The sequence below is a fragment of the Grammomys surdaster genome, unplaced genomic scaffold (assembly GCF_004785775.1).
Source record: "Grammomys surdaster isolate TR1022 unplaced genomic scaffold, NIH_TR_1.0 931, whole genome shotgun sequence".
Lineage (NCBI taxonomy): Eukaryota > Metazoa > Chordata > Mammalia > Rodentia > Muridae > Grammomys > Grammomys surdaster.
In genome coordinates this window covers 590629-615178 of record NW_021605350.1, presented here as the reverse complement: position 1 = coordinate 615178, position 24550 = coordinate 590629, and the positions used below count along the sequence as shown (strand labels likewise).

The window sequence follows — 24550 nt, the reverse complement described above, 5'->3', positions numbered from 1 at the left end:
CATTCAATGAATACCTAATACCAATTGTCTTCAAACTAATCGACAAAGTAGAAACAGAAGGAACACTACACAATTCGTTCTATGAAGCTACAATCACACTCATACCAAAACCTCACAAAGACCCAACAAAGAAAGAGAACTTCAGACCAATCTCCCTTATGAATATCAATGCAAAAATATTCAATAAAATTCTAGCAAACCGAATCCAAGAACACATCAAAACAATGATCCATCATGATCAAGTAGGTTTTATCCCAGGAATGCAGGGGTGGTTCAATATTCGGATATCCATCAATGTAATCCAATATGTAAACAAACTCAAAGGAAAAAAACCCACTTGTTCATCTCACTAGATGCTGAGAAAGCATTTGACAAAATTCAACATTCCTTCATGATAAAAGTCTTGGAAAGATCAGGAATTCAAGGCCCATACTTAAACATAGTAAAAGCAATATACAGCAAACCTGTAGCCAAATCAAACTAAATGGAGAGAAACTGGAAGCAATCCCACTAAGATCAGGGACTAGACAAGGCTGCCCACTCTCTCCCTACCTATTCAATATAGTACTAGAAGTCCTAGCCAGAGCAATTAAACAGCAAAAAGAAGTCAAAGGGATACAAATAGGAAAGGAAGAAGTCAAAATATCATTATTTGCAGATGATATGATAGTATACTTAAGTGACCCCCAAACTTCCACCAGAGAACTCCTAAACCTGATAAACAACTTCTGCAAAGTGGCTGGTTATAAAATCAACTCAAACAAATCAGTAGCCTTCGTCTACATGAAAGATAAACAAGCTCAAAAAGAAATTAGGGAAATGACACCCTTCACAATAGTCACAAACAATATAAAATACCTTGGTGTGAATCTAACCAAGCAAAGGAAAGAGCTGTATGACAAGAACTTCAAGTCTCTGAAGAAAGAAATCAAAGAAGATCTCAGAAGATGAAAAGTTCTCCCATGCTCATGGATTGGCAGGATTAATATAATAGTAATGGCCATCTTGCCAAAAGCAATCTACAGATTCAATGCAATCCCCATTAAAATCCCAACTCAATTCTTCACAGAGTTAGAAAGATAAATTCTCAAATTCATTTGGAATAACAAAAAACCCAGGATAGCAAAAACTATTCTGAAGAACTTCTGGAGGAATCACCATCCCTGACCTCAAGCTGTACTACAGAGCAATAGTGATAAAAACTGCTTGGTATTGGTACCAAGACAGGCAAGAAGGTCAATGGAATAGAATTGAAGACCCAGAAATGAACCCACACACCTATGGTCACTTGAACTTTGACAAAGGAGATAGACTCCAGACAACCAAATACCCCTTTTACAAAATGGGATGTAGAGCTAAAAACAGAATTCTCAACTGAGGAAGTTCCAATGGCAGAGAAGCACCTAAAGAAATGTTAAGCATCCTTAGTCATCAGGGAAATGAAAATCAAAACAACCCTGAGATTGCACCTAACACCAGTCAGAATGGCTAAGATCAAAACTCAGGTGATAGTAGATGCTGGCAAGGGTGTAGAGATAGAGGAACACTCCTCCATTGTTGGTGGGACTGCAAGATGGTGCAACCAATCTGGAAATCAATCTGGTGGTTCCTCAGAAAATTGGACATATTATTACCTAACGATCCAGCTATACCACTCCTAGACATATATCCAGAAGATGCTCTAACTTATAACAAGGACATTATGCTCCACTATGTTCATAGCACTATGTTCAGGATATTGTGTCTTCACGGGAGCAGACCTGCTAGATCTTCACTGGTCTGAGTGGAGTGACTCCCCTAGAATGCCTCAGGGTATGTTGTCTACTGCTCTGCATGCAGCAGCTCCTCTAGCATGGCTCAGGATACAGTGTCTCCACAGGAGCAGACCAGCTATGTGTCCGCTGCTCTGAGTACAGTTGCTCCTCTATCATGGCTCAGAATAAGGTGTCTTCACAGGTGTAGACCAGCTAGGTGTCTGCCCCAGTCAAAAGGACCAGGTGTGGGGCAGAAGGGAAGTGGTATTCCTGAGGGGTGGGGTTTGTGTGGCTGATGGTTCCTGAGCACCCCTGGCTCCCAGTTGTAACTCTGGGGTGTGGGGTATTCGGTAAGGGTTCTTACCTGCAGCTCTGAGTGCAGTGGCTCCTCTAGGATGGCTCAGGATAAGATATCTTCACAGGAGAAGTCCAGCTATGTGTCTGCCCCGGCCAAAAGAGGTGGATTGACTTCTTAAACTACATATCTGATCTATGCTTTCTATTGCTAGGCTGAATCTTCCTCTGCTGTCTTCTCATCTACTTTCCCAATGTAGAATCTTTGAAAACTCATTCTACATTATACTACACTAATGGAAAATATGATTTTATATCATAAGAATCAAGTTTCCTTTCCTGTCTTATAATAATTAAGTGTTTGGTATTTGTTGAGGGAAACACTTTGTACTTCAATAAAAACAGTATGTTTACTAATCTCAAACATGTATTAATTAAAAATTATTTGTAAAATTATTTTGTTGTTGTTATTTGTTTTTGAGATAAGGAATCATGTCCTGTTAAACTGGGAAGTGGATTTTGATCTTCAAACATTAAACCTACCTCTTCCTAAGCACTGTGATCAATGGTAGGAGCTATCACATCCAGCCTTGAGTACCATTTAGAAACCCAGACATAGAACAAGGTTACAGGTAGTTGTTTTAAAACTCCAAATATCAGTAGTTTCTCCCCAAAAGAATGAGTCCGTTTTCTGCCTTCTCATGATGGTTTGTTCCCATCCTGCTGCTACTGCAAAAGATGGCTTTGTCTCCACTGTCTCCCCTCAAATGGCCTCTTTCACAATGCAGTCCTTTCTAGATTATCCTCTAGGCCCCATCAAGGACATAATATAAGAAATTAATAAGTGCCTTGAAAAATTGTTACTATTGATTAACAAGGATAAAGGTCTTTTAAATGAGGCTTCTAATTTTGCCTAGTTATGGGTGAAGTGTGTGGAGATCCAGAGCCCATGGTTCTTTCTTGGTGGCACATGCAAACCAGAAGGAACCAGGACTTTCTTTCCTTATATTTAATTAAATGTTTCTCTCTGTGATTTATTTTTATAGTTAGCTTCCCTTCTCTTTTATCGTTTTTTAAACTCATTATCTTATCAGCTTACCTTCTTGGGACTCTTTAGTTTGTACCTTGTGCTGTGTTAGTACTGCACCAGATCTTTAGGTAGCTCAGGCCTCCTGGTTAGGCCTTTTTCCAGCCTCTCTAACATGATGTGCTTCTGAAAAGCTTTAGGCCTTCATTCCCAGGCATCTGCCAGTAGTCTCTGGCCAATCTGCACAGCCTTCACAGACTAAGGCTGGTCTTCAATAACAACAAAAACAGTAGAAAGCTGAGAAGCACATGGAAACTGATCAATTCTCTACTCAATTATAATTTGGTTAGGGAGAAAAAAAAGAAATAAATTAAAGTTTTTTTTCTTTTTTCCCCTTTTATTGGATATTTTATTTATATTTCAGATGTGATTCCTTTACCCCATTTTCCCCCCACCCAGGAACCCCCATACAATTCCCCCTCCTCCTGCTTCTATGAGGATGTACTCCCACCCACCCACCACTCCCACCTCGCCACCCTTAAATTCCCCCACACTTGGGCATCCAGCCTTCACTGTACCAAGGACCTCCTTTCCCATCTATGCCCGACAATGCCATCCTCCTCTACATATACAGCTCAAGCCATGGCTTCCTCCTATGTGGTCCAAGGCTGGTGGTTTAGAGACTGGGAGCTTTGTTTGGTTGGTATTGTAGCTTTCCCCATGGAGCTGCAAACCCTTTCAGCTCCTTCAGTCTTCTCTCTCACTCCTCCATTGGGAATCCCATGATCAGTTCAATGGTTAGCTGAGAGCATCAGCCTCTGTATATGTCAGGCTCTGGCAGGCCTCTAAGGAGACAGATACATCAGGCTTCTGACAGCATGCACTTCCTAGAATCCACATCAGCATCTACCTTTGATGACTGAATATGGAATGGATACCCATGTGGAACAGTCTCCAGATGACTCCTCCTTTAGTTTCTGACCCACACTTTGTCTCAATATTTGCTCCCATGAGTCTTTTAATAATATAAACTGGTATCAACAAATCCAGGACAGCAATCCAAATTCCTCTTCTATTTAGCATGCAACCTAGCATCTGGGGTTCTGGCTAGGTTCAGTGGCAATGAGTTGGGACCGATTTCATTCACCCTAACCAGATATCCTCTGGAGGTTGATGCTGCTGCAACTTATTACTGTCAGCACAGTAGGGCGTTTCCTTCCGCAGTGGTCCAGGGCTAAAGAAAAATCTGTCTAGTAGCACACTGAGTGTGCCTAGGTCTCTGAGCTACGTCTTTTCCCAGGCATCTCATTCATGTAATATTATAAGTCTTGTTTCCCAAAAAGGCGAAGCTGTGAAACAGAGATTCATTAAAATGATATAAGTGTTTGTCTCACCGTCTATGCTTTGTAATTTTTCATTTTGGTTCTTTATTAAAATCCTCCTTGTTGTCTTGCAGAAACAAGTGGGTATTCCATAATATCACATTTCTACTTTTATTTGCTTGAGGTTTTCATAATCCCTTTTTACTGGTTCACACAGGGAAGCCTCCTGAAGCTGCTTTACTGCTTAACTTCTGATCTCATCTCTGTGTCCATCATGGATACTCATCCATGGTCTTAGACTCATTAGCTCTTCTTTTCTCCCCACCAAATACTCACATATTTCTCTATAGTATCTTCCACAATGTGGCCACTTTCTCTTCTTGCTTTCTTTACTTTTTGCTGTCATCTCTTGTGGGAGAAATCAAGTCTCACTCCCTATCCCAAGCTGATCTGGGAATCACTTTCTAGTTCTCAGTGATACTGAACTTCAAGCTTTCCTGCCCCTTCTCCTTCCTTCATACAACAACATAACCAGCTCCTCTTCATTTTCTATTTTTTCCACCATTGCATATACATGAACTCTAGAGGCTAAAGACTATACAAATCATGTGAGGCTTATTTCCTAGATACACTGCACTTCTTCATGAGCTTTCTTTGTGCAAATGTATGTTCTCTATATAGAGTGGGAAAGCTCAACAGATTGACCCTGAACAACTTTGCCAGATACATATCTCTGAGTTTTTCAAGCTTACATTCCTGGCTCACGACATTGAAACTGTATTGTATTAGTTTCCTTTTGCTACACAATAAGTTAATGCAAATGTAGTGACTTATGATTACAATACCTTTAGTCTTGGTGGAGTTTGTCTCGGTTCTTTCCTCAAAGTCTTATAGGCTACATTCAAGGCTGCATTCTCATCTAGGCATGCAAAGAATCTTGTGAGGCCAGCAAGATTATTCCATAACTCCATTTTTTAAATTTTTGAAATATGGTTTCACTAAGCTTCCCACAATGATTTTGACTTTGCAAATGTCCTGACTCAACCACTCACGTCCTAGGATTAAAAGCTTCATACACCCTACTCAGTTGTTTTCACAGTTACTGGTAGGAAGTGCAGTAAAGAAATTGTGAATGGTATAGAAGATTTCAAGAATACTATTTATCAGTCTGGCACAGGAGAATTTGGTTGAACTCTGTCCCCAAACACAACAAAAGAAAAATGGTATTCAAATGCATAGTGAGTCTTTTCTGAAAGAAATCCATATATAGTGAGTCATAGAACAAAATCTGACACACATATGTGATTTCTCTTTTACTATGGTTGAATAATATTCCCTGCACATATGTACTATTTTTATTTCACATTCCACTGTAGATAGCCAGTAGGTTTATTTAAATTCTTATTATTGTGAATAGTGCACCAATAAACATGGGCATGGGTATATATGCATTTAATTATGACTTAGATTTGTTCAGGAATGTACCTAGTACAGGCATAGCTGAATCACATGACAGTTGCATGATTTCTTGAAAACATCCCATAGTGTAGCCCTTAGGTTCTACATCAGATTGCAGTTCTTCAACAGCACATTCTATTGGCTCTTTCTGTATAGTCATCCCATCATTTATCCTCGTTTTCATAATCTTATTTTTATTAATTATTTAGGTGAAGTGGTTTCTATGTTTTTACTTTGTTTTCTATCTCATTGCCAAAAAACCATGAGAGATCTTCAAGCTATAAAAAATAATCTTGAATCACTATCAGTGTACAGAAGAACACAGGTTATTGATATCTTGAGCCTTTTTTAAAAAAACATTTATGATTTCAATTCATTTAAAAGAGTTTGGAAAATGTTGGTTTTTCTTCTCTGTATTGTCACACTGAAGATGGAGTACCTGACAGCACATTAAGGTTTTGCTTAACTGAAGCTGTATTTACCATGGTGTGTAGAACTCAGTTGTAACCTTTTGGTCTCTTATTTTTCCCTTCACACAGGTTCAAGAAACATTCTTTGATGTTTCAAAGACATGTAACACATGATGGCAGTTGGACCATCCAAGTAGGGAAGCATTTATTTTAGATTATACCACTGTATAATGAGATTGTGTACCGCTTATGCCATTAAGATGATCACATCCTCAGCGTTCATTCTGCTCATTTGAATAGGTATGTTTCCTGACCTACTTTGACTGAGCCTGTCAAGAACACCAGAGTCTTGTTTCAAAATCTTATAAATCTGTAACTATGACTACTGTTTCACTTCTGTACAACCCTCTCAAGTAGGTTAGGAGTGTCTGATTTGACCTATAGTAAATGGAGGTCAGGTATCTACTGATGATAGTCAGAGAAAATGCAGTCTAAATTGTCTCAATTTCTTCAAAGGATACTGAGAGTATGAGAGACAAATGTTAGGTCATATGAAATTATTAGTCACTTAAATATTTAGTAATTTTCCGGCATTTCTTACTAACTACCGTGTGGTTTTGCATTGTACAACCAAAGTATCTAATTTCAAATATAACCCAAGAATTTCTTGCAGTAAAAGGCCTCCTTAAATTTCCTCACCAGATTTCACAGGTTTTATGTGACAATCATCATTAGAACACAGTTCTCTATTTCTTCATAGACCCTTTCTCTGTCTTGCAGGATGAATCATGCTCATCACTCATTTCACCTAAAGACACAAGGGAATCAGCAAATTCCTAGAGCCCAGCCAGTTCTGCCTTCATTCCTCACCTCTGACCTCACCTAAGTTCCAGAGCATTAACACCCCAGGCTACAGAGAAGAAACCTCATCCTGAGAACTCAGATGGTGGAGCCAAGAGCAGAACTGATTTAATTTCTTCTAATCCTTGTTGAAGGGTCTTGATAGAGATCTATATGCAAATTTCTTGGTGGATAAAGTGATATGGAATGAGCCAAGTGTAGGGTGGACACCCTATGAGGTTAGCCACTAAAAGTTTATGCTACCCACAATAGTGGAAAATAGTCATCTCTGAAGTTCTGGATCTGTTTGAAGGACATGCTGCATAAAACTCTCAATGCTAATACAGTTTAGGGATCTGGGGCATGGAACTATGTGTACCAGGCAATGTTTCAATCGGGAAAAGCCACTCTACTTTGCCTCTTCTAGCTAGCACAAATAGTGGAAAAGCTGACATTTACAAAATCTTCAGAGTTTCTGTTACTTATACTACACATTGCACCCTATTCAAGATCTCCTATTACCAGGTGAAATAAAAGATTAACAGAAATAAGTAGTATAAGTAGTTATTTTCTGAATATAGTAAATTCATATTAAAAAAACTATGTTGGTAAAATTTTATGGGTATAGCTCCTGACATAGAGGAAGACATAATGTGACAGAAAAGTTGGTCCATCCTCTGCCACTTATAAACTTTAATATGTTGAGCCTTAGATGTGGGAATATTTTGTAGATATATCATTTTGGACTGGGTTTCACATATCTGCATTTAGATTAGTGTAGCTGTCTATATTGGTTTTTATCTGTTGCAAACAGAGTATGACAGTATAAGGATAAATTATTTAGAATAATTTAGTATATAGTTAGCAGTTATGTTGGTTGGAGAAGAATTTAGATTTTCCTCCAAAATCTATGAATTCACTACCCCTAGATAGTTGATTAGGTTTCTAGTGTCAGACATGATTTTCCCCTTGTTGAGTAAGTCTTAAGTCCAATTAGAAAGCTTGGTTACCATCAAGGTGTACATGCCACTACTACCCACTTTTGTATATAGTACAGTAGAAGTCCCATGTTTCATAGGTGCCATAGCTAACTAGAACTTTTGATTGCTTCCCTCGTTTTGAAGCCAGCATGGCACCTTCAGGTATTATGAAAGCTATTCCTCAGGGAGTAGGTGTTCAGCTCAGTTCTATCTCAGGGTCCTCTGAGTCCTGTGTCTGAAGTACACTATGTCTGAAGTACACTACCATCTGTGAAATATTTGCTGCAACTTCAGTCATGCAATACACAAATTATGTATAGAAGATAAACATTAGGTGATAATAAATTATGGGGAAATTTGATTTAAAATGCTTTTGATATTATACAATTTTACTATTTACTAAGGATGAAAGATAATCTGCACATTAATGATATGAGCTTCCTGCTTATTTTTACAAAAGGTATTAATATCGTATACTTGATTTCAAACTATGTAATACAGAATCAATGTATTTCAGAGTTGGTAGATTGTGTAAGTTAATGACCATCAGCACCTGTATTTAAGCATTATAACACTATACAACCCAGTGATACATGTAATTGGTACTTATGTTGAGGAGTAATGGGAGACAGAATTATTCATTTTTCTATTAGAGCAGAAATATATGTATGTACAATATATGTATGTGATGCATAACATATAATAGTCTAACACCTTAGTTGAGGGCTCAATAGCAGTGTGACAATGTGTGTTGACATGCATTATACAGAGTGTGCATGCTGTGTGTTCAGAAGCAAGGCTACAGTGAAGTCCCATAATGCAATGCAGGTGCATCTCAAATTCATTGTACATCTACTTTTCAATTACATTTTCTTGATGTGTATTCAGAACATTTTATTGTTGGCAGTCTTTGGCTGCTGGCCTACAGGATCAGATACTTACCCCAGAGATTTAGCACTTGAGTTGTAGGACAGGCATTTCTCTATGAAAGCTAATTTTGTTAGTGTTGGCCTTCAACATTACATTGTAACATGTGTCCCAGAGGAATTCTTACTTTTTTATTCTTTCCTACATTTTCTACTTTTGATAGCACCTTTTTGGCCTCTAGCATTTGAAAGGTTACTGTCAAGCTTCTATTATTATCAAATTTATATTTAGGATGACATTAAAATCCTTAATATCTTATGACTGAATGATGATGCATATAAATCCATGGAGTGAACTCTTCGAGTGTTTTGGCTCTCTGAATGATGCTCAGATTCAAAACTGAAGGGCAAGAATTTGCAGTTCTTTCCATTGCTCTCAGGATGTGAATGGGTTTAGGCGTGGAGTTTTGGAGCAGTGTTATTTAAAATTGGTTCAAAATGTATTACTTTTTCTTTCTGATTTTCGTGTCTTTATTTTCATGTTTCTTAATTGCCTTTCTTCTCCTTACTCAACCACAAGCCATGCCTGCCAGAAGACCAGGTAGGCTGCCTACCATATACCCACCCCTTTGCCCTTCCTTATCACTGTTTCCGTCTCCTAAATTAGGTGGACACTCCTTGCTAGGCCAGAGGCCACATTGTCTCCACAAAACTCTAGGTTGGCCAAACTCCATCTGCCCAAAGACATTCTCCTCCCTCTCCATACACCCTCATTCTGAACACTATCTCCATTTACCTCTCCCCTCCTCCTTGCCCTGAACCAGCCTCCATCTCAGGGAGAGAGTCCTTGCTGGATCAAATGGCATGCAGGCCACCAGAATTCCTGCTCACAGCTCAGACAGAGACCCTCTTCTCAACTGCAGGCTACACATGTGGGAAGATCAGAGAAGGAACTGAAACTATGTAACAAAACACCCACCCAACAAAGACAAACTGAGAAATAAGCACCTAGACCTATAATCACCACAAACTCAGATGCCTAAACACCAGTGTTAGAAAACAATCAACAACAGCCAGGGCAGTATATCATCACCAGAGCTCAGCTATCCTACTACAGCAGTCCCTTAATATTTGGACACAATTGAAGTGCAAGAAAAAGACCTTAAAATCAACTTTATGAAGATGATCTAGATTCTTATTTATTTATTTATTTATTTACATCCCAAATGCAGATCTCAGTGTTGGTCCTCTCTCCTAGAATCCTTTATCCGCTCCTTCTTTTCTGAGAGTGTGGGATCCCACTGGGTATTCCCGACCCTGGTGCATCTGTAAGTCTAAGCACATCCTCTCCCACTGAGGCCAGGCAAGACAGCTGTGTTGGGGAACTGTTTACACAGTCAGGCTACAGCTTTAGGGACAGCCCCTGTTTCAGTTGTTGGAAAGTGAGCTGCATGTCTGCTGCATATGTGCTCTGTGGGCATTGATCCTGCTCTTCAGTATGTGATTCAGCATCTAAGAGCTCCAAGGGATCTAGGTAGGCTGACTCTGTTGGTCTTCCTGTAGGGTTCCCATATACTTCAGGGCTTTCAATCCTCCCCAAAATCTTCCATATGAGTCTACACTCTGACCAATGTTTGGCTGTATCTGCATGTTTCAGTCAGCTGTTGGGAAGAGCCTCAGAAGACAGTTACGCTAGGCTCCTCTCTGTAAGCATAACAGAGTATCATTAATAGTGTCAGGGATTGGTGTTTGCCGGCGGGATAAGTCTCAATATGGGCCGGGTATTGGTTGGCCATTCTCTAGTCTTGGTTCCATCTTTGCCCATGCATGTCTTTTAGAAATGACAAAATTTTGGTTAAAATTTTGTAGGTGGCTTTGTGTCCTTATGCTTCAACTGAGGGTCCTGACTGGCTAAAGAAGGTGGCTTCTTCTGGTTCCATGTCCTCGTTGTTAGGTATCTTTAATAGGTCATCTGCCTTGACTGTGGGGAGCTTACCTCATCCCAAGGACTTCCTCTGGGAGTTCCTAAAGATTCCTCCTACACTTGGCAGCTGCAGATTTCCATTGCAGATTTTCATTCATTCTTCTGGTCCTCTAGCACTCTCTCACCTCTCTTCCCACACCTGATTCCCCTTCTCCCACATTCCCCTCCCCATACCCTATCCCAAACCCTTTCCTCCCTCTACCTCCTATGACCATTTAATTCCTCCTTCTAAATGAGATTCAAGTATCCTTGTTTGGGCCTTTCTTCTTGTGTAAATTTTTTGGTTCTGTAGGGTGTATGGGTTTCATATATGTTATGACTAATATCCACTTACCAGCAAGTACATGAGAGGATGTTCTTTTGAGTCTGATATACCTCACTCAGGATAATATTTTCTAGTTACATTTATTTGCCTGAAATTTTCATGATATCTTTGTATTTAATAGCTGAATAGTATTCCATTGTATAAATGAATCACATTTTTTGTATCCATTCTTTCAGTGATATCTGGGTTGTTTCCAATGTTTGGCTATTACATATAAAGCTGCTATGAACACAATGGAGCACATGTTCTTGGTGTATGGTGGGGGATCTTTTGGGCATATGCCCAGGAGGGGTATATCTGGGTCTTTTGGTAGAACTATTTCCAATTTTCTGAGAAATGGTCAGATTGATTTCCAGAGTGATTGTACAAGTTTTCAATTCTACCAGCAATGGATGAATGTTCCCCACTCTCCACATCTTAGCCAGAATGTGTTTTCCCTTGAGTTTTTGATATTCGCCATTCTGATGGGTGTAAGGTGGAATCTCAGAGTTGTTTGGTTTTCATTTTGCTCTGACTAAGGATACAGAACATTTCTTTAAGTGTTTCTTGGGCATTAGAGATTCCTCTGTTGAGTTGGGAAATTTGGGTTTTGTTGAGTTCTTTATATATTTTGGGTATTAGATCTGCCAGATGAGGGTTGTTAAAGATCTTTCTTTTCCCATTCTGTAGGAACTCATTTTGAACTTCTGATGGTGTCCTTTGCCTTACAGAAGCTTTTCAGTTTAAGGAGGTCCCATTCATCATTGATCTTAGTGACTGAGCTATGGGTGTTCTGTTCAGGAAGTTGTTTCCTGTATCAAATTGCTATGGTCATGGTGTCTCTTTACAGCAATAGACTCCAGAGTAAGACATCCTTTTTACACTGGTATGCATTTGTTCAGGAACATTTCTAGCACAGGAGTCCCAGAATCATATGATAGTCCCATGTTTTCTTGAGGACCCTCCACAGTGGCAGCACCAGTTTCCAGTTCTTTCAGCAGCATATACTGCTTATTCTTCCTGTATAGTCTTGCCATTATTTATAGTCATTGTCATTATTTCCTTTTTATTCATTATTCAGGAGAAATAATTTTTTATGTCTTTGCTTTGGATTCCTTTTTTTCCTCGTTAAGTTGTAGGAGTTTATTTTAAATAACCTACAGTTGATTAAAAGGGAATTCATGATAAAAATAAAAGATGTTTGAGGAAAGATATGGGAATGGACGTTGAACACACACTAAACTAACACTATCTTTGAAACTAATGATTATAGCAAAAAAGTCTTCATATTAAAATTTTCTTTTTTATGTTTTTTTCATTTTTTACACAATTACAAAAGAAATAATAAAATCCATAAAATCTTGATTATTTTTTTCTTTTTGTTTTGTTTTGGTTTTGTTTTACTTGGACCAAATGCTCATTTTCCTCTAAATTTATTGACCTGTTTAAGTTTTTATACAATAAAACCTTTCAAATGAAAGACTGGGGTTCCAAAGAAAAAGCTGGCTCTCTTAAAGGGTACAAAGAATTGTCAGAACAAAGGATGATGGAAAAATGGTTGTAGTCACTAATTATTTCATTATCCTTAGATTCACTCAGCCTTCATCCCTCCCCAACCCCAAGCTACAAGATCTTTAAGATCAAGAAGAAGGCTTAAATATTTTAAAATACTTAAAACAAAATAAAAATTCACATTTAAAAAGGAACACTCAAGTCTGGAAATATTTTCCCATCATGCTTTTCTGTGAATAGGTATCTGAACCAAAACACTGCAGATGTCACAACTGCTTCAAGTTTAATGAAAACTGATTCTCATGATGATAGAATGACAGCTTTAATATTTGCACTGGGTTTTTGTTTTGTTCTACTTAATTTTAAATTCCTGAAATAGGGGAGAGGAAGGAGTTTAGGAATTCATTTCTATTAAATATAAAATTTATTGCAAAATCCTAACTGTAAAAACTCACCAATATAATCAGACTTCGCATACTGTAGCTGAGAGAATCCAGACATTGCAGCAAAACTGAATTTGCCTGGCAGGATGCTGACAAATTCCCATCCACTTGCTCTCTTGAAAATAAAAGCAAAATTCAAAACAAATCATACAGCTAGAATTTTGATATCTGAAATATTGTTAAATAAGTTGTCCATAGGACAACTGGCCCAGCTCTCCCTTATAGTATCTCCAAGTCTTTCTTTTTGCAAAGATGCTGGTTTGTTAAGCCTTGTGACCTCTTCCTCGGGTGAGGACAAGTGAGGCTCAGTTTATCCATCTTCCCCAAACCACACTGTTTCTTTTCACAGAACCCCTGCTGAGATTGGTCAAAACTCATAGTCCTCATCAGTCATATCAATGGCCCAAGCAAACTTCTCCCTCTGGGTTTTGTTGTAAATTTTCTCAGTTGGGACCCCCACCCCCCATTTTTTGCACCAAGGCATTGTGATCCTAGGATCCAGATAATTGAGTTTGGAGGTCCCCAAAGAAATTTGGTTTCCTCCCGATCTGTGGCTTGAAAGTCCAGCTTCATCAGCTGCTCTTCTAGTCTCTGTACAGCCTTCTTTTTTGATTCTACTACCTTCTTGATCTTTGCATCCTTCATGGCTTTGCATCAGCCTTAGCACTTTTCAGGTCCCTTCGAGCATCTACTAGCTGATTTTTCTTGGCATCAATCTTAGACTGCAAGTTCATCATTGACTTCTCAAAGGTCTTTGGTGGCGCCCTCTGGTGGTTACAAAGAACTGAAACAGCTCTATTGGCAGGGTTATAAGAATCTTTGCTGGTACATTCTCATCAGGGGCTGTAAGCTCTTTAAGCTGTGGCTGTAGCGTGATGGGGGCACTGTAGGTATGGAACACCTTGGCAGTCAAGCCCTCCATGAGATCCTGACGATGCTTATTTAGAATACCTGTATTAAGTCGATCAAAAAGATCATCCTCATGCTGCTTGTTCTCCATAAATAGTTATAAGTTTTTAAAAACTCGTTTATCAACTGGGACCTTGTTATAGTATCTGATTGAGCCCTTCCCAGGAAAGTCAAGTTCCACCACATACTCCTGACCATCCAATTCTGGGTGCAGATTGATGTGTTCCACTCTAAGTAAACAGTAACAGTGTCTGTCGTCTCTCCTTCTTCTTTCTCATTGCCTGCTCTCAGAGCAAGCTTATCCATGCAGTACAGTGCTACAGCTCTCTGCCGAACTTTCATCTCTTTGGACTTCTAGTCTTCCCGATACTGATTTCGGATCTTGTCCACACACTTCTTCAGACGCCGAGCTGTCTCATACTTCTACCAGTATTTCTCACCCTTGATTCGTGGACTGAGATTCAGCATGATGTATTTGATAGAACTTTGGATATTCTCTCTCCAGGAGATCAGCCAAGTAACCTTGATATAATGTCTCACTTTCTTCCATTTATGTCCAGGAGGAGGGGAAGGAACCTTTGCATCTTTGCTACAGTTTATGGTGATGTCCTCAGACCGGATCCTTATCTTCAGCATACCCATCTTGGGGTGGTTGCCTCAGCCTGGGAAAAGCCCTGGAGGCTCTATCTTGAAGTTGGCAATCCGCTCTCTATGATTATCCATTACATAAAAGCCATATTCTTTCAATAATTTTTTATTTTCTTCTTTAATTTTCAATTTTTCTTCCTTGCTCATCTGTTTCCGAGCTTCTGATTGCACTTTGAAATACTGGCTCATCTGTGTAAAGTTGCATTTGCTTAGGTTGGTAATTGTATTTTTTTCATCATTAGTCATTTCCTTTCTCCCATCTTTAAAGAAAAATTTCCTGAATATTTCCTTAGTAGTATATTCATGGTCAAGCATTTTTGCAAAGAATGTAGCTACTTCTTCTGCTTTGGACTCAGCTTCATTACTTTACCATCATAGTAAAACTTGACACCCTCTGGCAGAGGCTCATGCGGTGGAGCAAAGACAGGCCCTTTATGTTCTAGGAATTTCCACTTGATGCCTTCTGCATACCATTCTTCTAACTACCATTTCCACTTATGCTTCCTTTTTCTGCTTCTTTTTCTTATTATCTGTCTCAGTTACTTTTTTTATCTTTATTCTTGGGCTTTTGAAGTTTGCCATTCTCTTCTTATTCTAGTTTTCGTGGTGGACTAGAGCAGCCTTCTCCTTTATGTTTGCATGCCCAGCAGCTTCAATCTTTTCCTCCTTTCGTTTTCCTTGTCGTTTTCCTTGTCTCTGTCTTTATGTTTGTCTTTATGTTTTTCTGAGCTTCCATCTTTGTGTTTGGTTTTCTCTTTCTCTTTGTGTTTCTTTTCAGAATTTTTATGTTCACTGTTGCTATGCTTAGACTTTTCCCGGTCCTTATCCTTATCCTTCTTGTGCTCCTTATACCGGTGGTCTCGATCTTTGTGTTTATCTTTGTGTTTGTGAGAATCATTCAATCGGAAATCTGCTTTGATCTGGGAGTTATTGTGGAGATGGTGCCCACTCATGTCGGCCAGCGTGCGAATGCTGCAGGCTGAGAGGCAGTGCAGGGGAGAGAGGCAGATGGTAAGGACGGCCTGAACAGGCAGACAGAGCTCCAGAGAGGCACGAACAGACGGTGAAAGCAGTCACGGGCCTGAGACTCTGAGGACAGCTGAGGTGGCAGCTGCAGCAGTGGCAGCAACTGGCTGACAGACTGCCTGGCGGGCAGGCAGCTAGAGCAGACCCCAGCAGTTGTTTAACGGCCTAAGTTCGCTTTCCCACTTTGCTTCGGATTCTATATGCTTGTCAAAAATGAGAAGAATTTGCAATCCACAAAAGATCATCTAGAAGTTACCAACCATTTTCAGAAGAACACAGGTTATTGATACCCTGAAACTTTCATTACCATATGAATTTATTTAAAAGAGAATTGGATAATGTTTGTTCTGCTGCTCTGTATTGCCATAGTGATGTTGTTCCTGAAGGAACCATGCTTGATCCTGAAGGAATCTTGGCTCCACATTATGCCTATTCTACGCGGCCAGTCAAGACCCGTGGCCAGTGAGTCTGTCAGGAACCTGAGGGTCAAGTTTGAAAATCTTATAAACCAGTAGCTTTTGCCACTGTCCTAAATCATGTACCACCCCATTTCAAATAGGTGTTTCAATCACTTTGTAGGAGACTCTGATTTGACCAGCAAGAGATGGAGGTCTGTACTGATGATAGCCAGAGAGAATGACAGATTAGTGTGAGACCATGTGAATTTTTTAGGCATTTAAATATTTAAACATTTTCTGAGGTTTCATACTAAGTACTGAGTGGTTTTGTTTTGCATACTCACAATATCCAACTTAAAATATAACCCAATATTTGCATGCAATACAAGGCCCTCTAGAATTTCCTCACTGCATTTTACCCTTTGTATATGACAATCATGACCAGAGCACAGGTCACTTTTTTTAAAAAAAGTAATTAAAGTTATTTCTTATTTTAGGTGAAATACAAGCCAGAAACAAATATATTGCAGTTCAGCAACATAATTTTGAAACTTTGAACCTGTATTTATTATTATGTCACTTTGAATGTGATTATTTATACTGTAGGTTGATTTTCAAAATACTTTTAAAAAACTTAATTAATTAATTTTTACTTATTCACTTTACATTGCTCTCACTGCCTCCTCCTGGTCATCCTATCCCACAATCCTTCCCCTTCTCCTCTGGGAGGGTGAGGACCTCACTGGGTATCCCCTCCGCCAGCCCTTGGCACTTCAATTCTCTAAGTTGTTAGGCTGCATCTCCCATACAAGGCAGCCCAGCTAGTAGAACAAGGACAGGAACAGCTTTTGGGACAGACCCCATTCCAGTTGTTCAGGACCCACATGAAGACCAAGCTGCTCCTCTGCTACATATGATCTGGGAGGCCTAGGTCTAGCCAGGGAATGTTCTTTGGTTGGTGTTTTGCACCCTGAGATCCAAGGGTTCAGGTTAGTTTACTCTGTTGGTATTTCTGTGGAGTTCCTATCCCCTTCAGGACCCACAGTCTTTCTTCCTATTCTTCTATAAGAATCCCCATGTTCCATCCACTGTTTGGCTGTGTGTGTCTGTATCTGTCGGGTTCAGCTGCTGTGTGGAGCTTCTCAGAGAACAACATTCTCCTGTCTGTAAGCATAAGAGAATATCATTAATAGTGTTAGGTATTGGTGCTTGCCCATGGGATGGGTCTCAAGTTGGGCCAGTTATTGTTTGACCTTTCCCTCAGTCTCTGGCCCTCTTCTGTGCCTTAATTACTTGTGGACAGGATAAATTTGGGGTTGAAAATTTTGTAGGTAATGTGTCTCAATAGAGAATCTATCTCCATTGACATTCCTGCCTTCCTACAGGAGGTGGCCTCTTCATATTCCATATCCTCAATGTAGTAAGTCACAGCTAAAGTCACCCCAATTTTTCCCAATAATATACAGAGATAAGATTTTTTTTTAAAAACACAGTCTTTCTAGATAGCCCTGGCCATTCTGCAATTCACTTTGAAGACCAGCACAGACTTTTACTCACAGAGATTCACCTGACTCTGCCTCCTAAGTTTGAAAAGATATTTTAAATCTTAATATTTGTGTCATGAAATCTTTGAATGTGTATGTATATATGTATGTATGTATGTATGTATGTATGTATGTATGTATTTATGTATGTATGTATGAGGCTCATCTTTTCGCAATTGCAGGTGGGTATAGGAACATCATAATTACCTTTTCTCCATAGTCCATGGCTGTGTCAGCAGGAGAGAAGGTTTCTATCAGCTCTAAGTTCAACCAGAGCCTGTTTTCCAGCTATACTCAGAAGAGCAACCTGGCCTGGTATCCCCAGAAACCAGGGCAGCCTCGTAAACTGCTGTCATCCTAGGCATCCACATGGGCATCTGGAGTTACTGTTCAATTCACTGGCAGTCAACCTGGGACAGATTGTATTCTCTCCTTCAGCGGTGTCCTTGTTCAAGACCTGGAAGATCTTTGCTGTGTGCAGCATTATAACTCTCTTCCCATAGTGCTTGACTCTCCAACACAAAAAATTCATGGTCACTTTCATTATCTCCCTGGCAGCCACCATGTCTGGTGCTTTGATGATCAAAGTTTACACTCTAAAAAGGCATTAATAAGCACAATGCCTCCAGGATTCATGGAACATAATACAGTTAAGTTCTTTGTGTATGTTGCTATTTTTTTCTGTAACATTTTCCCACACAGATTCTGGCTGGAACAGAATTATAGTTCTAGAATTTAGAAATCCAACATAGGAATCCATGGCCTGAAGATAAGATGTTGGCAGCCTACAATTCCATATCAGGGCTTTAAGGATTTTAAAAATCAGTTAATTGGTTGATTGTTAAATATCAATTGATTGATTAATTAACTAATTAATTTATGTGCTCTAGTGTTCTGCCTGTATGTATGTCTTGCACCTTTTGGAAACGGTGCCCAAACAAACACGATTTAAAGTTCAGTCTATCAGCCAGTGACTGAAGCAGCAGCTTTTCCATGTGTATACAGCCTGGGAATCAAACACACTCCTCTCTGCCTCAAATCAGTCATGCTTGCCATATTCAACTAGACTTGTGAGTCCTGGAGAAATTTCAGGGGCTAAGGAGTCCTTGAATTATTTTTGAGAGGTATTTCTTTGAGTCAAGAATAAGTAATTATTTTTCAGAACTTTGAATATCTTCTTAGTATGATTTTACTTGACATGAAACATTCTAATTTTTATGCCTGTGTCCATTGCAGAAGTAATTGTTTGGGAATAATTTAAGAATGCTCCTTTCATGTTAACCATTGACATTCTTCAAATAGATGATCTTTAATTTCCAATAATGACCTTATTTTTCTTTATTGAATTTCTGACATTACTTTTGAGTAAATATTACCTAATTTTAAAATTTAGTAGTGTCTCAGTTATTTTGTAAAATAATAAACATACTTACAGTAATCATGGTAAATTTTGTCATATCAAAGTACGTGCATTAGGCAGCAATGTATACTTCAAGTTGACACTGAATAAGAATGACACTGAACCATATTCACCTGTCTAATCCCACAGTCTCCATGGATTTGGGATATGGACAGAACACACAGGCAGCAGCTGAGCCTCAGAGGGCACTTACATACCAGCTCTGCTCCTTATCTCCTGTCCTTGCTGAAAGAGTCAATTGTAACGACATATACTCATAATACATAGTGTTGTGCTTCATAAAAATAATTTCTTTTAAGATCATTATATATAAACCAGATTTATAACCCATCTGGATGAGCTTTTATGTCAATTTCACCCAAGCTAGAATCATCTTAGTGGGGGATACCTCAACTGAAAAAAATTATAAATATGACTGGGCTGTGGGCATACATGTAGGGAATTTTCTTAATTTTCTCTTTATGGGGGAGGATCCAGTCTGTTGTTGGTAGGGAAAGGCTTTGTTATTGGACCTGAGCTCTACAACAAAGCACACTGAGCAAGCCATCAGAGGGAAGCCAGTAAGCAGCACTCCTCCATGATTTCTGGTCAGCTCCCTCCTCTGAGTTCCTGCTCTGTTAAAGTTCTTGCTGACTTCCCTCAGTGATCTGGGAATCAATGTTATCTGGAAGTGCAAGAAGAATATATTCTTCCATCTTTGGTTATGATATTTCATCATAGCCATAGTAATCCTAACTAAGACACATCACTTACCCTTCTCTTTCTGTTCCATGTTTTGTTTCCCACAAGTTTTCTTCCTACTCTTAGATTTCCTTATACACACACACACTACAATTGTTTTTATATTTATATAATTATGCCTAAAAATCCAAGATTTATGAATGAGATGTTTCATGTAATAGTTTTGTTTCTTAGTCATTTGTACATTTCCTGCTTCTTCATCATGGGTCACACATCACTCTGAACTCTCCTCATCTGCTCTTGAATGTGAAGACCCAGAAACCTCACACCATACTAAATAAGTATGATTTTGTGTTGATAGTCTGTGCCTTCCAGGGTTTTAACTCACATTTATGACTAAATTTAATATTTATTAAGGGGAAATCCATGGCCCCATGTAAATAATATGTTAACTAATGCTAATGTATTCCTTAAAAGCAAATTGACCAACTCGGTTTGGAGTCCATTGATCAGTCGGTCATTACAACATTGTAGAACACATACAATTGTTTATGTTTTGTGTATATCTTCCTACAGGTATAATATCCCCTGGTGGATTATCCTTTTTTATTAGTTACTTTTCTATTGGTGTGATAAACACCATGAGCTAAGCGACTTATTAAGAAAGGGTTAATTTGGAATTCCAGAGAGTTAGACTGTATGAAAGTAGAATGAAGGCAGCAGGTGAAAGACTTGGTAGCTGGAGTAGAAGCTCACGTATCATTTCAACTGCATGTATGTATGTATGTATGTATGTATGTATGTATGTATGTATGTGTATATGTATATACCTGTATGTACATGTACCATGTGTACCATGTGTGTGCTTAACTAGCATCATAAATCACTGAGAACCATGAGAATGCTGAGAATGAATCAATTCTGAGTCTTTTATTAGAGAAGCAAGTTCTCTTAACTACTGAGTTGAGTCTCCACCCCAAAACTTTCTTTTAAAAATATTTTTCTTTTTTCATTTTCTCCATTTCTTCTCTCCTTTCTACCTATCTTTTACCTCCCTGATTCAATATTCCTTCTTTTCTTCTACATTCTCTTCTTTCTTTCTTTCTTTCTTTCTTTCTTTCTTTCTTTCTTTCTCTCTCTCTTTCTTTCTTTCCTCTTTTCTCCCATTCCCCTATCCCTTCTTTCTTTTCTTTCTTCTTTTCCACTGTCCTTATTTATTTTGTTGATGTTGCACAGGATTTAGTTTTTCTCAGGATTTAATCAAAGTTATTTTTACTAGTATTTCTGTAAAACTCATCTGTTAGGTCTGGAGAGATGGCTCAGTGGTTAAGAGCACTGACTGCACTTCCGAAGTCCTGAGTTAAATTCCAAGATACCATATAATGGCAAACAACAATCTGAAATAGGATCAAGTACCCTGGTGTGTTAGAAGACAGCTACAGTGTAATCATCATTTTTATATATATATTCACATTTTATACAAATGTATACAAACATATATATGTATAGACACACACACACACAAACACACTCACACACACACATACACACACACACACACACATATATATATATATATATATATATATATATATATATATATATATAACCCCAAACATAAACTATTGATTTTTAATGGGAGTCTGTCATGAGAACATCTAGACACTTGTGGTTTGAGAGCTTTAAGTTGGTCCTAAAGCTTCTATGTTGACTTCCTTCCCAGTGATTATTTCCTGTCTTTGATAGTACTTTTGGCTGTTGATTTGTCCTGACTACTCTCACACACCTGTGTCCAGGCAATTTACTTCCTTATTTGATGACTACTTTGCATAGGTCCCTAGAGGGCAGCCTAGCTGACATGATTTATAAACCAGGCCTTTGCAGTGAGATATGAAATGCATCTGACCAGCATGGGCAACAAGATGGAGTCACAGACTCAGGTCTTCATATTCCTATTGCTCTGGTTGTCTGGTGAGACATTTAAAAATGTTATATCTTAAAATAATTCATTTGTAGAGAAATAGCGATTTCCTATAGGATGTCAATAGTAAGCAGACAATGCCAATAGAAAGGACATTTTAGATTATAACATTTGTATCATGAAGTCTTTGTGTGTACACATGTATACTCATTATCTATTTCTGATTGCAGGTGCTGATGGAGACATTGTGATGACCCAGTCTCCCAAATCCATACCTACATCAATAGGAGACAGAATCTCCCTGACCTGCAAGGCCAGTCAGAATGTGTATAGTAATGTAGCCTGGTACCAACAGAAACCGGGGCAGTCGCCTAAACTTCTGATCTACGGGGCATCCACCCGGCACACTGGGGTCCCTGATCGCTTCACAGGCAGTGGATCTGGGACAGATTTTACTCTCACCATCAGCAGTGTGCAGGCTGAAGACCCAGCCATTTATTTCTGTCAGCAGTATAGCAGCTCTTCTCCCACAGTGCTACAGCCTCCTACACAAACCTCCTCTGAGATTCTAACCAGCTCCTTGCACCACACATCCTGTAACCTACACACTTCCCCTTCTGCCTGCAGCTGCTATGTCAAAGTGTTGCAAAGTTTGGTAGAAAGTTAGTGAATAGATGCTTTGACTTGGGAGGTTCTTATGAAAAAAAGAAATAAAGATATTTGTGTCTTTTTTATTTCTTATTCTTAGATTCTGTGTTTTGAACATGATAAATTGAATATCCTATACTCTGGAGTGAAAAGCTCCACTGTGAGTCTCCATGGGCTAAATCAAGAGCCTGTCAGGCTATATTCCCACTGGAGGATGCAGAGGACAGCTTGACTTTTGCTTAGCTCAGCTCTGAGAAGTCTACCTCACTTTTGGACTCCTGGCAATATCCCTCCACTTCTTCTGGTTAAGATTCTTATTTACTCGTATAATGCTGACTTTCAAAACAATATAAAATTATATCATGTATTTTTCACAATCTTCATGCCTCTTGCTTCTCCTTTCTGTCACCGCCTTTCTTTCCAACTAACACACTTTCTTTCCCTAGTCTTCCACCTATTTTAATGTGGCATACATATGTACCCATTCAAAGCACGCACACACTCACACACACACACACACACACAAATACATACAAACACACACACACATTCACACACATGCATGAACACAGGGTTTTATGAATCTATAAAAATTTAGGAGACAAAAATGAGAGAAAACATGACGTATGAGTTCTTAAACAACATATCTGATCCATGCTTCCTATTCCTAGGACATATCTGCCTTTGCTGTCTTCTCATCTACTTTCCCAATGTGGAGACTGTGATAACTCATTCTACCCTACACTACATTATTGGTAAATATGACTTTGTATCATGACACTCAAGTTTGTTTTTCTGTCTTATAATAATGATTAACAGTGTTTGTTATTTTTTGAGGTAAATACATTGTACTTCAATAAGAACATTATGTTAACTAATCTCAAACATGTATTAATCAAAAATTAGTTGAAAACATATGTTGTTCCTGTTATTTGTTTTTGAGAGGAATAATGCCCTGTTAAACTGGGAAATGGATTTTGATCTCACAAATTTTCACCTACCTCTTCCTAAGCACTGTGATCAATGGTATGGGCCATCACCTCCAGCCTTGAGCATCATTTAGAAACCCAGAGATAGAACAGGGTTACAAATAGTTGTTTGAGAACTCCAAATATCCATATTTCTCCTCAAAAGAATGGTTCTGTTTCCTGTCTTCTCATGATGGTTTGTTCCCATTGTGCCTCTACTGCACATGAAGGTTTTGTCTCCACTGTCTGCCCTCAAAGACCATGAGCTCTTTCTCAATGCAGTCCATTCTAGATTATCTCTAGGCCCCACAAAGGACATAATATAAGTAATTAATAAGTGTTTTGAAAAATATTACTATTGATTAAGAGGATGAAGGGCTATCAAATGAGGCTTCTAATATTGTCTGTTTCTGTTACTGGAATATGATGAGAAAATAAAAATTACTGTAGTAGTTTGCAAAGACAATTACCACAGAGTTATTATAATCATGAGACCAGGACAAGGCTAAAAGTCAACTTTTACCAGCTAATGTTCACACTACAGTTCTCATTGTGCTGTGTGGTTCAAAGGGCCACTGGTCTAAATTTAGGTTTAAAGAAGTTCAGAATGGGTTTAGTGTTTTCTCTTTTCTTTTATTGGATATTTTCTTTATTTACATTTCAAATGTTATTCCTTTTCTGGGTCTCCCTTCCAGAACCCCCCTATCGCATTCCCCCCTGCCTCTATGAGGGTGGTCCCTCCCACTCTTGCCTTTGTGACCTGCCATTCCCCTACACTGTGGCATTGAACCCCCACAGTAGACAAAGGGTAGCTACTCCCATTGATGTTTAACAAGATCATTCTCTGTCACATATGTTGGTGGAGCCATAGGTCCCTCCATGTGTTTGCTTTAGTTGTTAGTCCAGTCCCCAGGATCTCTGTGTGTTACACCGATTGACCCTGTTGCTTCCCCCAAAGGGCTGAAAACCTCCTCAGCTCCTTCAGTCCCTTCTCTAACTCTTCGATCAGGGACTCTGTGCCCAGTCCAATGGTTGGCTGTGAGCCTCTGCTTCTGCATTTGTCAGGCTCTAGAAAATCGTCTCAGTAGACAACCATATCAGGCTCCTGTCAGCATGCACTTCCCATCATCTACAATAGGTTCAGGGTTTGACAGCTTTATATGGGATGGATCCTGAGGTGTTGCTAGTGATAT

At 38.9% G+C, this 24550-nt stretch overlaps 1 pseudogene and 2 gene segments (V, D, J or C); 2 read left to right on the top strand and 1 right to left on the bottom strand.

Annotated features, from left to right (window-relative positions):
- Nucleotides 1-24550, top strand: part of LOC114634288 — a 153807-nt gene that overhangs the window by 104076 nt on the left and 25181 nt on the right.
- On the bottom strand, nt 13018-15887 carry LOC114634291 (annotated as a pseudogene).
- Nucleotides 21716-22475, top strand: LOC114634294. The segment is given in 2 exon segments: nt 21716-21791; nt 21972-22475. Coding segments are annotated over 2 exon segments (513 nt in total).